At 38.5% G+C, this 13097-nt stretch overlaps 1 protein-coding gene across 4 annotated transcripts in view; it reads left to right on the top strand.

The window, feature by feature from the left end:
• hecw1 (HECT, C2 and WW domain containing E3 ubiquitin protein ligase 1) overlaps positions 1 to 13097 on the top strand; it is a 462878-nt gene that overhangs the window by 148690 nt on the left and 301091 nt on the right. For all 4 annotated transcript variants that reach the window (XM_033050689.1, XM_033050680.1, XM_033050663.1 and 1 more), the window contains one exon: positions 3417 to 3524. In XM_033050689.1, coding sequence (XP_032906580.1) covers positions 3417 to 3524 — 108 coding nt within the window. The remainder of the gene's footprint in view (positions 1 to 3416; positions 3525 to 13097) is intronic.

Raw genomic sequence — 13097 nt, 5'->3', positions numbered from 1 at the left:
TTAGTCGGGTAAACTGTGCGCAGATGCTATTCTCTGCAGGACCTGGGTTTTAAGTGGAGAGGGGAAAAGTCGAAAGATACAGGGGTTGTGAAGAAACACATTCTTATGCAGGGAGAGGTAATGGTCTTCATAACAATGGCTATAGGAGCAGATGAAACAGTCAATCAAGGTTTCCAAAAAGGAGTTTGATAGATAGGAAAATAATTTGCATGACTATGGTGAATGGCACTGAATGGATTGTTCTTCCAGGAGCTGCCATGGACAATTTGATGCCTTGATGATTTGAATGGCCTTTGTACTTATTTTGTAATTAATGTAGAATTCATCAAGAACACCTTTATGGATGTTGCAAAGTGTCACAGTCATATAGTTTACTCCTGTAGTCTTTGCGTGACATTCCGTAGGTCAATAGTCAGTAGTGCTTTATTTGTCACACATGCAACTGCACATTGAAATTCATCTTGAATATATTACACATGCGGGCACCAACATTATTGAAGCCATTATTCAAGGTCCAGTCAACCCACTCGCTCGAAGTACTGGAACAGTTCCCGCGAACTGACGTGCCTTTCCTCTCCTAGACCGACATCTTTGTGTTCTAGGGCCTCCTGCAGCAGCCTACCTGAGGGTGCTGGAGGCATAACCACTGTTCACCCTCTTACCGGTCCTTGCCCTAAGCGCCAGACTTCTTCAGCTCCCTCCCGGTTACTCCGTCTGCCTAGCCTTCTGACCGGTTCACAATACCTTCCCGAGCCTTCGGATGAGGTCCCACCAATCACGCACCTTCGGGCAAGGTCCCACTGACCACAAATATTTGGCCGATGTCCCGCCGGCCACGAGGTCCTGCCGACCATGTGCCTTTCTGCGGGTTCCTGGTCCCGCCGACCATGAGCCTTTCCTCGGGTTCCCGGTCCCGCTGGAGACAGCAGCAGCTGAGCCAGGCCTACCAGAAACATCCACAGAGCATTGAGCTTGGTGCTTTAGAACAGTGCCATGGAGATAACAAAACAATCTTCTGCTATGCTGAATAATAGTGGTGATGGTGGCATTAAAAATGCCGGAATCCCTGGATTAAAGGAAAAAAAAAATTAAACCAGATCCCTTGCTCTTGATCACAGCGTACTGATAAGTGCCGGAAGTGTGAACGTAAATGCGTTATAAAAACAGAGCTTCTTTATTTCTTACAAGAGCACAGTTAGTGACACCCTTGGGCAAATATGAAGACTGAGGTAAAACCAAAAAGGTACTTGAAATACTTAGTAGGTCAGGCAGTACTTGTAGAGAAAAAAATCACAGTTATGGGCCTGTCCCACTTTGGCGACTTTTTAGGTGACTGCAGGAGACTATGCAGTCGCCACATGTTCGCGGGTAGTTGCTGGGGAGTCGCCTTCATGGTCACGAAGAGTTCCCGCATTCTGGAAACTAATCGTGGCCTCATTCTAGTTGCCACTAATTTTTCAACATGTTTAAAAATTAGCGGCGACTAGATTGAAGCCGCCATGGAGAGTAGTGAGAATTCTCGAACCTCAGGTGGGTCGCCAGGAGGTCCTAATGGGTTGCAGGAGTTCGAAGGTTCTCGGAGGTTCTCGTAGTTTGTAACCGTTGCTGACCAGTGAATTTCATTGGCTCATTGGGGAAAAAAAAGGTAAGCAATAGTTTTCAGAACCAAGGATACGTTAAATGTCCTCTGAGCTTCACAGCCGTGTTTCTCTGGATTCTTAAAAGTTGTCTCCACTCCTTCTCCCCCCTCTCCCCCCTCTTTTAAAGGACATCGTAAGGACACTGTGCTTTAGCCATCTTAATTATAGCGCCAACCTTCCTGTTCATCGCGGTGTGTGCCTGTATCACCTTGGCTTTGCACCGTGTTAATTTTTAGACAGGGCAAGCGGGGGGAGTGCTGTCTAAAAAATTCACATGGACTGATGAAAGAAGCGATGTGTTTGTGTGTGTGTATGTGTTCCACTCTGACAGTCGCCGTTCCAGTTGCTGGTTTTTCATGCGAAGGCCGTTAACTAGACAGTTGCCGGCAGTCTGCTGGAAAATCGCCTAAGTGGGACAGGCCCATTAGCCACAAGTGAAGTTGTCTCTGGCTGTTGGATTGGAAAGTGTGTTGCTGTTCCCATTGACTATTTTGTGGCGTTGGCGCCTGGCCTCCAGGTTCTTGAACCACAAGCTGCCATGGTGCTTCATACTAGCCTGGAGATCCTTTCTCCACCTTCCCTGGTCCTCAGTGGCCATTTCCCAGTTGTCAGTGCCAATGTTAATATTTTTCATATTTCTTTTAACTGTATCCTTGTAGCGAAGGTTTGGTCTTCCTCTTGGTCTCCCTGTATTGGCAATCACCCCATATAGCTTATCTTTGGGGATCTGTCTATTTTCCCTCCTGTGTTCATGTCCAATCCAGCAGTCACTTCTGCTTGAGGATCGCAGGAATGCTAGGCATGTTGGTCAGGGAGAGGGCAGGTTGACTGGTGATTGTTTCCTGCCAAGAAGCCCCCAGGATGCGACAAAGACAGCTGAAATTAAAATTATTTAGATTCCATTCTTGATGTCGGTAAGTCATCTAAGTTTCACTGCTGTGCAGTAACGTGCTCAAGACTCACGTTTTGTAAACAATTATCTTGGTGTTGATTGTGAGTTTCCTGTTCTTCCATGCCCACATGGTTAGCTTCCTGAAGGTGGTTGATAATGTATAAACAATTTCAAAAGATTGAAGACTTTAAAAAACTATATTAATTGTACTATTACCTAAGTTTACAAGAAGATAAATGCTCACAGTTACTTGTGTTTTAACACTGGACAGTACATTTCCTAGTGATTAACTAAACATTATTCTTCAATAAATGTGCAAGAAAAATGTTGCATTTATTCATCATCATTCAGCAAGGAAACACATAATATAGTGAGCAGCTGTCCTACCAGCCTGTCATACCTGACTGAAAATACGATAACATATTACTGCCACAGGCTATTAATTCGGTGTATTTTTGAAAGAAAATAGTGAAGCGTAATTTATAGGGCATTTTTTAACCTCGGGGTTCGTATCTGTCAACTGCTCAGATTTTATTCTCATGGATTCTATTGTCATCTCAAGCCCTCAACTAGATTATGGCCTTGCTGCATTTATTTTTTGTTCTTTCCTTGAAGTGGCCAAGGTTGCTGCTTGCCCCTAATTCATCTAGACATGACATACTTTTGAATTGAATTCTGTCTTTAATTTGTGTACTAGTCATGTCTCTACTATTTATTTCATTCCGCTTACATGTTTTTCCTCTACTTGCTAAATTTTTGTAAGGTGTTCTTGAGACTCTTGAAAGGCGCCCATAAATAAAATTTATTATTATTATTATTATACTGCGATTGGGATGTGACATTTATATAATAACACTGCAAGTTTTGTTTCCTTTCCATTACAGATGAGACTCTCTCTGAAAACTTCCTAGATTACAAAAACCGTGGGGTTAATGGTTCGCACCAAGGACAGATCATTTGGAAAATTGAGCCAAGTTCCTATTTTGTGGAGCGTAAGTACAATCACTGATTATTAAAGAACACAGTCTTTATATTTCACTTGTTTTTTGAACACTCTGTGCTTTGACATGGTTTATGTAAAGAAAACACATTTAGATTGCTTGTGTCTGATGTACCACATTAAAAATGAAGAGTAGATAAATCTTCTGCCTCAACACTGAAGAGTGTATTGTTTAAAAAAAAATAGGATAAACATTTATTTTTTTCTCAGCAATCCCAATTTCATGATAATGTATGCATATCAAAAACATTTAGATTGGGTGGTTCACTTCTGGAGAACAGGAATGCCGTACAGGTCATATTGATTTCTGCGGGACATTGGAAACTGAGATTGCAATGTGCAAAGTCGGAAATGATTGCAACAACCACTGGTGGCTTGGTAGTGACCATATGGTTCAAATGTGGATCCTCAGCATACTGCAGTCCACTCCTTTAAGTATTCTGCCAACTCAGTGTTCTTTCTGATGCTGTCAGCCTCCCTCATTCCTTCAGCAGAATAGGCAGGTTTTTACTGCATACAGCAGGATTGAATGAAATGAGGCACTTGAGGTGCAAAGCATTTTCTGGAGCTGTAAGTGCTGCGTCAATTTGCTAAGTTACAAGCACCAGCCGTCAAATCACAAATCAAAAAGCATTGGGATGTTGTGAATGCGGTTTCATGTAAATGCATGGTATAACGAAGCAGGTCCAGTTTACTGCAGAGGTTTGATCGAACTTTGTCATTGTTGCCTACATGTCTTTCTTTATCCGAATGCTTTGCTGAATATGTTTCTGCATACACTGGATTTTTTTAAAGTACATGACGACAGCAATACCTTTCCATTGGTCATGGTATTTCTGGATCAGTTAGATTAATTGGCGATGCTTAATTGCTGTGATCAATCAACAATTCCATTGTTGCTGTTTCATACAATCGTCAGAATAGTTTCAGGCAAACTAGATGAATTTAGTCTTTTTTTGTTCTAGCAATTCCTATCATAATTGCTGACTGGCTGTATTTAAGTAAAATGGTCACCGCAGCATATAAACACAGCCTAGAAATGTTTAGTTCATTGTTTAAGCTTGGGTTTTCCATTTGATATTCAGATCGTTTTTGAGTGATGAACGTGGCAAATTGTTTGAGATCTCTACCTGATGGAAATGGACTGGGAGTGCATCCTGTTCACACACCCAGCATTATAAGAGATATAAACACTCACCACACAAATGGGAATGGGAACATAACTGTTTGAGCAATGATAGTCCTGTACGTCACTTTTCCCACAGACATCACCTGGACATGTGGTACAGAATCAAACAAATACGAAAAGTCACACATTGTGCTTCTGTAATCTTTTGTGGCTTTTCTTATCACTTCCAGCACCATCAAAGGAAAGTTTTCTATTAGGTTCTTGGGGGTTTTGACCAGCAATATTTTTCTTGTCAGTTGTGGTTTCTAAGGAATAGGGTAATAATTGTACTATGAGAAGTTGTAATTGCTGAGAATAATTGTGCTGTGAGAAGCAGCTATATATCGAGAATTTGTTGGTGTCCGCGGCAAATCAATGACATATCTTTAAAATAGAATTTTGGATCATTGAACATAATTCATTAAATTATATTTCGCTAGATTTCTGTTTAACAGCCAAAATATTAGAAAGAATAAAGTGACTTTGGAGGACAGCCACATTCTTATCCTACTCAATGACAAATGTCTTTTGTGGTAAATAAGTCAGGTTTCAATTTAAAAATAGCTATTTTAAAATGCAGCATATATTGACGTTATGATGAAGTGACAACATTGTGAGACCATGCATGGAAAATCACAATATTCTTTTTTCTTGAAGATACTTAAACAATTATTTTTAAAAACATTTAAAATTCTCAGGAGATTATTGAGTCTGTGTGTGAAAAAGTTAAATGTCATACATAATATTGTCAAATTACACTGGATCCCATTTGTTGGCCGAAGCTCTACCAGTATTATCCCCGTATCTATTAACCCAGTACAATGCTCAGATGGAATCTTACTGGGCCAAGGGTTTCTGGAGTAAGTTCAAGTTCAAGGTACATTTATTGTCACATACACCAATTGGTGCAGTGAAATTTGAGTTACCATACAGCCACATAAATAAAATAAACATAACACAGAATTTAACATTAACATAAACATCCCCCACAGCGGAATCAACGTTTCCCACTGTGAGGGAAGGCAACAAAGTTCAGTCATCTTCCTCTTGTTCACCCGTGGTCAGGGCCTATTGAGGCTTCCGCTGTCGCCGCAACGGCGGCCCAATGTTTCAGGCCCTCTCGCCGGGATGATCGGAACTCGGTCGTCAGAAAAAAACTCTCAGTGGCCTGGAGTTCCGAATCGGCCGCTTCCTACCGGAGACCGCGGCTTCCGAAGTCCACAGGCCAAGCTGGGCGAAGCTCCAACACTGGCGATCCTCGGCGAAAGTTCCCAGGCCTCTGCGATGTTAAAGTCAGCGTCGCCCGCGGCTGAAAGCTCCGCAAACCACACTCCACGGTGTTAAAGTCGGCAGGCCCTCTGGAGCTCCAACTCAGGCGATCCCTGGTAAGGCCTTGCCCGCTCCGCAATGGTAATTCAGTGCTGCGCCGCTGCTGAAGCAGGAAAGGCCGCGCAAATCCAGATGATAGGCCACGAGGGGGGGGGGCGAAGATGCGGTTCGGTGAAAAGACACATCGTCTACCAGGAAGTGACTGAGAAGATGGTTTCCCCCACCCCCCCACATTAAAAAGACTAAAAGACCTCCAAAAACAAACTTTTAGACAGACTAAAAATAACAAAAAGGATGAAAGGATGGACAGCTGCTGGCGAGGCTGCCACACTCAATGGCACCACCACTCGACAATTTGAGGACAGCAGCAACTAAGTCTCCTGGAACAGTTGCTATAACACCTCTGACAGAAGATAAAGAACATTCAGATGTAGATCCTTCAAGATGAAGCTAAGGAGCATCAAGTAACAAAAAAACACACTGGGAGTTATTTGCAGGCCTATAAAAAGTAACAGTAATGGTATGATATGGTACTATATTTGTCACATGTACTGAGGTACAGTGAAATTCTTTTTGTATACAGTTCAGTGCATGTCACTATACATAAGTACTTTGATACATATTAGATAAGCATCTCAGATACAGTACAAGTGTATAGCAGTAGTACACTGAGTAGTGTACAGAGTTGCCAGATTGGTGCCATTTTCAAGTGCCAGTTGTTGTAAGTGAAGGGATCTTGATCTGACCATGAAGGTCTGTTGTCCTGGCAACATTGCAGGGTCGGCTTGGCCAAGCGGCTGTTGGTGGCCTGATAATCTGGGGCTTGTTATTAAACAGGAAATCAGAAATGCAAGAAACAAAGTTATTATAATAATCATAGTGCAGACATAGACTGGTCAAATCAAATTAGCTATAATAATATGGAGGATGCATTCCTGGAGTGCATAAAGATTGGCATTTTAGACCAGTATAGTGAAAAACAAACCAGAAAACAGGCTCCTCTGCGCTGGATACTATCCAAAGGGAAGGAATTTGTGAATAATCTTGTTGTGTGAGGTCCATTCAGTAAGAGTGGCCATAACAGGGTTGAATGTTTCATGAAGAAGGAAAGTGAAGAAATTCAATTTGAAACTGGGTAATATTCAGGTTTAGGTTAGGTTTAGCATTATCATGTGTATCGATGTACATTGAAAAGCTTTGTTTTTCTTTTTTTTTCTTTCTTTTTTTTAAATTTATATTTTTATTAGAAGCAGTGTACAAAAGTATAAACCGCGGCATATGACATAATACATTTATTGTACAGCTTCCATTTTAATTTTAGCAAAGATGAAATAGAAAAAGAGAGGAAGAGCAAGAAAGAAAGAAAGTGAAAGAGAAAGTGAATGTGTAAGAATAGAACCCCTAAACTACCAAATGAATGTAGTCAAAGAGTGAGTAAGTAAAAACTTAAAGAAATAAAAAGACAAAAATGGAAAAAGAAAAAAACCCACAAAAAGTGTTGATATACCTGCTTCATTTCTCTCCCCACCCATCACCCATCACCCAGTCCGTAAATCGGTTTAATTCCGAAGTTGTGTTCCACCATACTATCCTTGTAATGAATCAATGAAAGGAATCCATATCTTTGAAAATAGCTCTGATTTTCCTGCTAAGACAAGTCTCATATCTTCAAGATGTAGCGTCTCAGACATGGGTTTCGGCCCGAAACGTTGCCTATTTCCTTCGCTCCATAAATGCTGCTGCACCCGCTGAGTTTCTCCAGCATTTTTGTGTAGCGTCTCAGACATGTTTGTAATCCACATTTTAAGAGTTGGGGCAGATGTATTTTTCCAAAATTTAAGTATACGTTTTTTCGCTATTATCAGGCCATAATTAAGGAAACGTCTTTGAAATATTGATAGCTCAGGGCAGACTTCTGCTGTTCCAAAAATAATCAGTTCCGTATGGAGGTCCAGTATTGTTTTTAATGTTTTTGAGAAAATTTCAAAGATTCCTTTCCAAAAGTTATGTAGTTTTATGCAAGAGGTAAAGGAGTGTGTTATAGTTGCTTCTTGAAGGAGACATTTGTCACAAATAGGAGATACATTTGAAAACATCTTATTCAGTTTAGTCTTTGAGTAGTAGATTCTGTGCAGTGTTTTAAATTGGATTAAAATGTGTCTAACATTAATCGAACAGTTGTGTATATATAAAAGATTTTTTTTCTCATCTGTCTTTGGAAATGTTTAGGCCTAATTCCTCATCCCATTCTCTTCTAATTGCATCTGATGATGTAATTTCTATATTTAGAAGGGTATTATACAAGTATGATGTTAGATTGTTTGACTGAGTTTCTATTCATACCTTCGTCTTGATAATCATGGGTATATGTTTTCAAATATTCTCGAATTTGAAGATATCTAAAATATTGATTACCTTTCAGACTGTATTTCGACTGTAATTTCTGAAATGACAGGAGATTTCCCATCTCGTACAGATCTCCAAGCTTTTTAATTCCTAGTCTTTCCCAATAAATAAATGTTTTATCTATAATAGATGGCTTAAACTACGGGTTATTTGCTATTGGTGAAAGAAGAGATAAATTTCTTAGTTTAAAAGTTGATTTTACTTGTCTCCAGATTCGTATAGTGCTGTGAATAGTCGGATTTTTCTCATATATTGTGTTCTTCAACTTTATTGGGGAGAGAAGAATTGCGCCTATATTAAAAGGTGAGCAATCCTCTCTCTCCATTATTAACCAATCTACCTGTTGGCATGTGTTATCCAACCAGTAAATTACATTTTAAATATTCGTTATCCAATAGTAGTATAAGAAGTTGGGGAGCGCCAATCCGCCCATTTCTTTGGGTTTACATAGATGTCGCTTATGAATTCCATGTGATTTATAATCCCAGATAAAGTTTGTAATCCGGGAATCAAGATTTTTAAAAAACATTTTAGGTAGGTATATCGGTATTGATTGAAATAAATAGAGAATTTGTGGGAGGAAAATCATTTTTATGGCATTTATTCTGCCTATTAGAGACATTGGAAGTGTTTTCCAGAATTGAATAAGAGCGTTTAATTTAGTAACTAAAGGCGGGAAGTTTGCGTTGGATAGAGAAGTATATTTTCTGGTTACCTGAACACCCAGATATTTAAATTTTTCTGTAGCAATTCTAAAAGGGAATTCTAAAAGGTGTGTCGGCTCTTGACGTTTTATTGCCATAATTTCACTTTTGTTCCAGTTTATTCTATATCCTGAAAAGGAACAGAATTCCTCTATAAGATATAATATATTTGGAATACTAACTTGAGAATTGGTGATATATAATAATACATCATCTGCATATAATGATTTTTTGTTATTGGAGTGTTTAGTATTATAGCCGTAAATGTTCGGACGTACTCTTGTGCTTTCCGCTAAGGGTTCAATCGCAAGGGCAAATAACAGGGGTGATAATGCACAACCCTGTCTATTGCCTCTGAATAGTTGAAATTTCGGAGAAAGTATGTGGTTGGTCAGTATTCTGGCAGCCGGCCTATCATATAGTAATTTTATCCATGAAATAAAATTCTCTCCCATCTGAAATTTTTGCAGTACTGTGAAAAGGTATTTCCATTCTACTTGGTCAAATGCTTTTTCTGCATCTAATGAAATAATTGATGTCTTCTTTAATTCTGTGTGAGTACATTATGTTAAAAAGGTGTCTCAAATTATTAAATGAATGTCTCTTAGGTATGAACCCCTTTTGATCCGAATGTATTAATTTATTAACGTATTTACTTAATCTTCTTGCCAAAGTTTTCGCTAATATTTTCTGATCTGTATTTAGCAGGGCAATTGCTCTATATGAACCGGAGTCTTCTAGATCTTTATCTTTTTTGGGTATGTGTGATAGTTGATTCAGCTAGTGTTTGTGGTAATGTCTGTTCTTTAAATGCATATGTATAAAGCTTGTGTAAACGTGATGAAATTACCTCGTGAAATCTTTTATAAAATTCGTTACTGAACCCGTCTGGTCCAGGTGTTTTACCGTTCTTCAGTGAATTGATTGTCTCTTCTATTTCTTTGATTGAAACCTGTGCTCTTAATAACTCTTGTTCCAGCAGGTTAAGTGTTGGAAGTTTACAGTTGTCCAGAAAGTTTGTAATTTTTCTGCTCTCTGTTGATGTTTTGGATGTGTATAAATTTTGATAAAATTGGGCAAATCTTTCTTTAATGTCTTTGGGAAGCATTAACAATTCACCTTTATCTGATTTGATTTTTAGAATAGTCTGGTCCTTTTCAACTTTTCTCAGTTGACATGTCAAAAGTTTGTGTGGGTTGTCGCCAAATTCGAAATTTTCCTGTTTTGTAATTTGAAATAATCTGATAATTCTTTCAGGTAAAATTTGGTTTAGTTTAAATTTCAATATTGCTATCTTGTTATGTTTATCTATAGTTGGATCTTCCTCATTTTCTAAATCAAGTTGTCTAATCTGTTCTTCTAGTTGCAATTGTTCTGTCCTATTCTTTTTATTTTGATAAGCTTGGTATGAAATGATAGAACCTCTAATAAACGCCTTAAAAGATTCCCATAATATGTTTGGAGGAATTGCTGGAGGAATTCAGCGGATCAAGCAGTACCTGTGGAGGGAATAGACTGACACCATTTTGAGTCAGGACCCTGCTTCAGACAAAATCTAAGACGAAGCAACTAGTTTAAATATTCACTCCTTCCACCGTCTGGGGTATCATTGGTCTCAAAAAAAAGTTCCATCTGTTGTTTTAAATATTTACAACTGTCCGGATTGTTTAGTATTTGAGGATTGAACCTCCAAAACAATTTTGTATTGAACATTCCTTGTAGTTTTAAGGAGAAGGTTAGTGGAGAATGATCGGAAATGACATTATTATGGTATTTAGGGTTAGTTGTAAAGGGGATTAATTTTGTGTCCACTACGAAGTTGTCAATACGTGAATAGGTTTTATGTACTGACGAGTAGAAGGAGTATTCTCTTCCGGACGGTTTTGCAATCCTCCATACGACTGTTATATTTGTATTTTTTATATATGTATTTAAAAGTTCACTGGATTTTGATTTTATATTAAGTCTCTTTTGTTGGGCAGTTTTATCGAGGTATTGATCCAAAACGCAATTGAAATCTCCCCCGATTATCACGTTTTGCTGATTGGACTCAGAAATTATATTCAAGATTTTGTTAAAGAATTGTGGGTTATCAAAATTAGGAGCATAAATATTTACCATGGTAAGTGGCGTAGAATGTATATCTCCAGAGACTATGACATACCTCCCCTCTTTGTCTGCAATGGTGTTTTTATGTTTAAATGGTATGCCCTTACGAATTATGATTGCAGTACCTCTGGATTTAGAGAGATAGGAGGAGTGATATGTTTGACCGATCCAATTGGCCTTCATCCTGGTCTGAGCTTGAACTTTCAGATGTGTTTCCTGTAAAAATATTATATCGATATTGAGTGATTTTAATTGGGCAAGAATCTTACCCCTTTTAATTGGCTCATTAGCGCCCCTTATATTCCAGCTACAAAACGGAATTCCTCCAGTTTTCTTTGAGGATCCTCTTGCATTGTAAATTAAATTGGTTCCTTTATTTCAGATGGTGCAACACAATACCTCAACCTTCTGGGTGTTGGGTGAGTGCTCCCAGTTGCTGAACTCTGTAGGTATATCCCCGAAAAATGTGCCCTAAAAATAAAAATTAAAAAAAGTGCTAAATAACATAAATGATATGAAAAGACAGTATTTAAAAATACTGTGTGAAGAAGCCACCAAATGGTGGAATAATTTAGGTAACCTTCCGTAGATGTAGATTACATTTAGCTCCGTTCCCTATGAACAAGTATTATGGAAGAGAAAGAACAGGCCAGAACCGGATAATATATTCAATGAGAAAACAACCAAGCATGAATAAGTAGTTCATCTGATAGCTTAAACTAAATAAGTATTTACTATTTAATTGCTGTATTTAACTTAAAAGACAAACCCCAATGTTTTTTTAAATTAATAATCATCATATTTAGGTAAGAATCATCTGGCTGGAAGGGGTTAACTAAGAATTCAGTCTTGGAACCGCGTCTTGGCTGCCTGCCAGGTTTATCTCACTCTGGCTTTTGTTTGCTCCTTTCCAGCTTGGATGATTCTCTGTCGGTTTGGCCTGAGCTTTTCTGGGAATTTGACCACACAAATCGATTAAACATATTTTAATATATACCGATGCAATGAACCTTAACTAGAGATCATAGATCTAGAGATTATTCAGTATTAGCTTTAAAGAGGAATGAATCATTATTCGGTTATGATATTACATTTTAGGTTAAAATAAATGAGTTAGTCCAATTATTTATGTGTTAGTATATAATTGATTATATCGTTTGTTAGTAGATTATTATGTTCCGCTCCGTTTAATTTGCTTTCTATACTGCATAATTCCATTTTATTAAATCTATCTTTCGAAAACATGGTGGCCTTGAGGCTGCTTATGTCACATTCCAAACCTGATAAGGTGTCTAGACATTAGCACATGCGAGTTAGTTGGCCATCTTATCTGCAACATTTGTACATCTTTTTATGTAAAGAAGCATATTCTCTCAATTTACCCCCTATAAATATATATAAAAGGTATACATCAGCAAAGCCGTAGCATTTTACTTATCCTTTAATGTTCTTTTTTAAGTCTTGCGCGTATTTAAATGCTTCTTCTGGATCAATAAAGAAACGCTCCGAGTCATTATATGTGACCCTCAGTTTGGCAGGATATATTATTCCATATCTCAAGTGTGGAATTCCTTTAAGAATCAGCCGGGTCTTTGTAAAAAGGGCACGTTTCTTCGCCACTTCTGCTGGATAATCTCTGAAGAATCTTACACTTTCTCCTTCGTACATCAGATTTTTTCCGATTGGTATTTTCTTCATAATGTCTTCAAGAACTGCTATGTCATGATGTCATAATCTGTCTTGGTGGAGCTCCGACCCTTGAGTGTGCTCTCTGAACTCGGTGTGCAGCATCTACTTTCGGTCTTTCAGACAGCATGAGAACTTGTTGAAGTAGGTTGGCAGTGAAAAC

This window comes from Amblyraja radiata, chromosome 2, assembly GCF_010909765.2.
Source record: "Amblyraja radiata isolate CabotCenter1 chromosome 2, sAmbRad1.1.pri, whole genome shotgun sequence".
Lineage (NCBI taxonomy): Eukaryota > Metazoa > Chordata > Chondrichthyes > Rajiformes > Rajidae > Amblyraja > Amblyraja radiata.
This window is presented reverse-complemented; position numbering and strand designations above follow the sequence as displayed.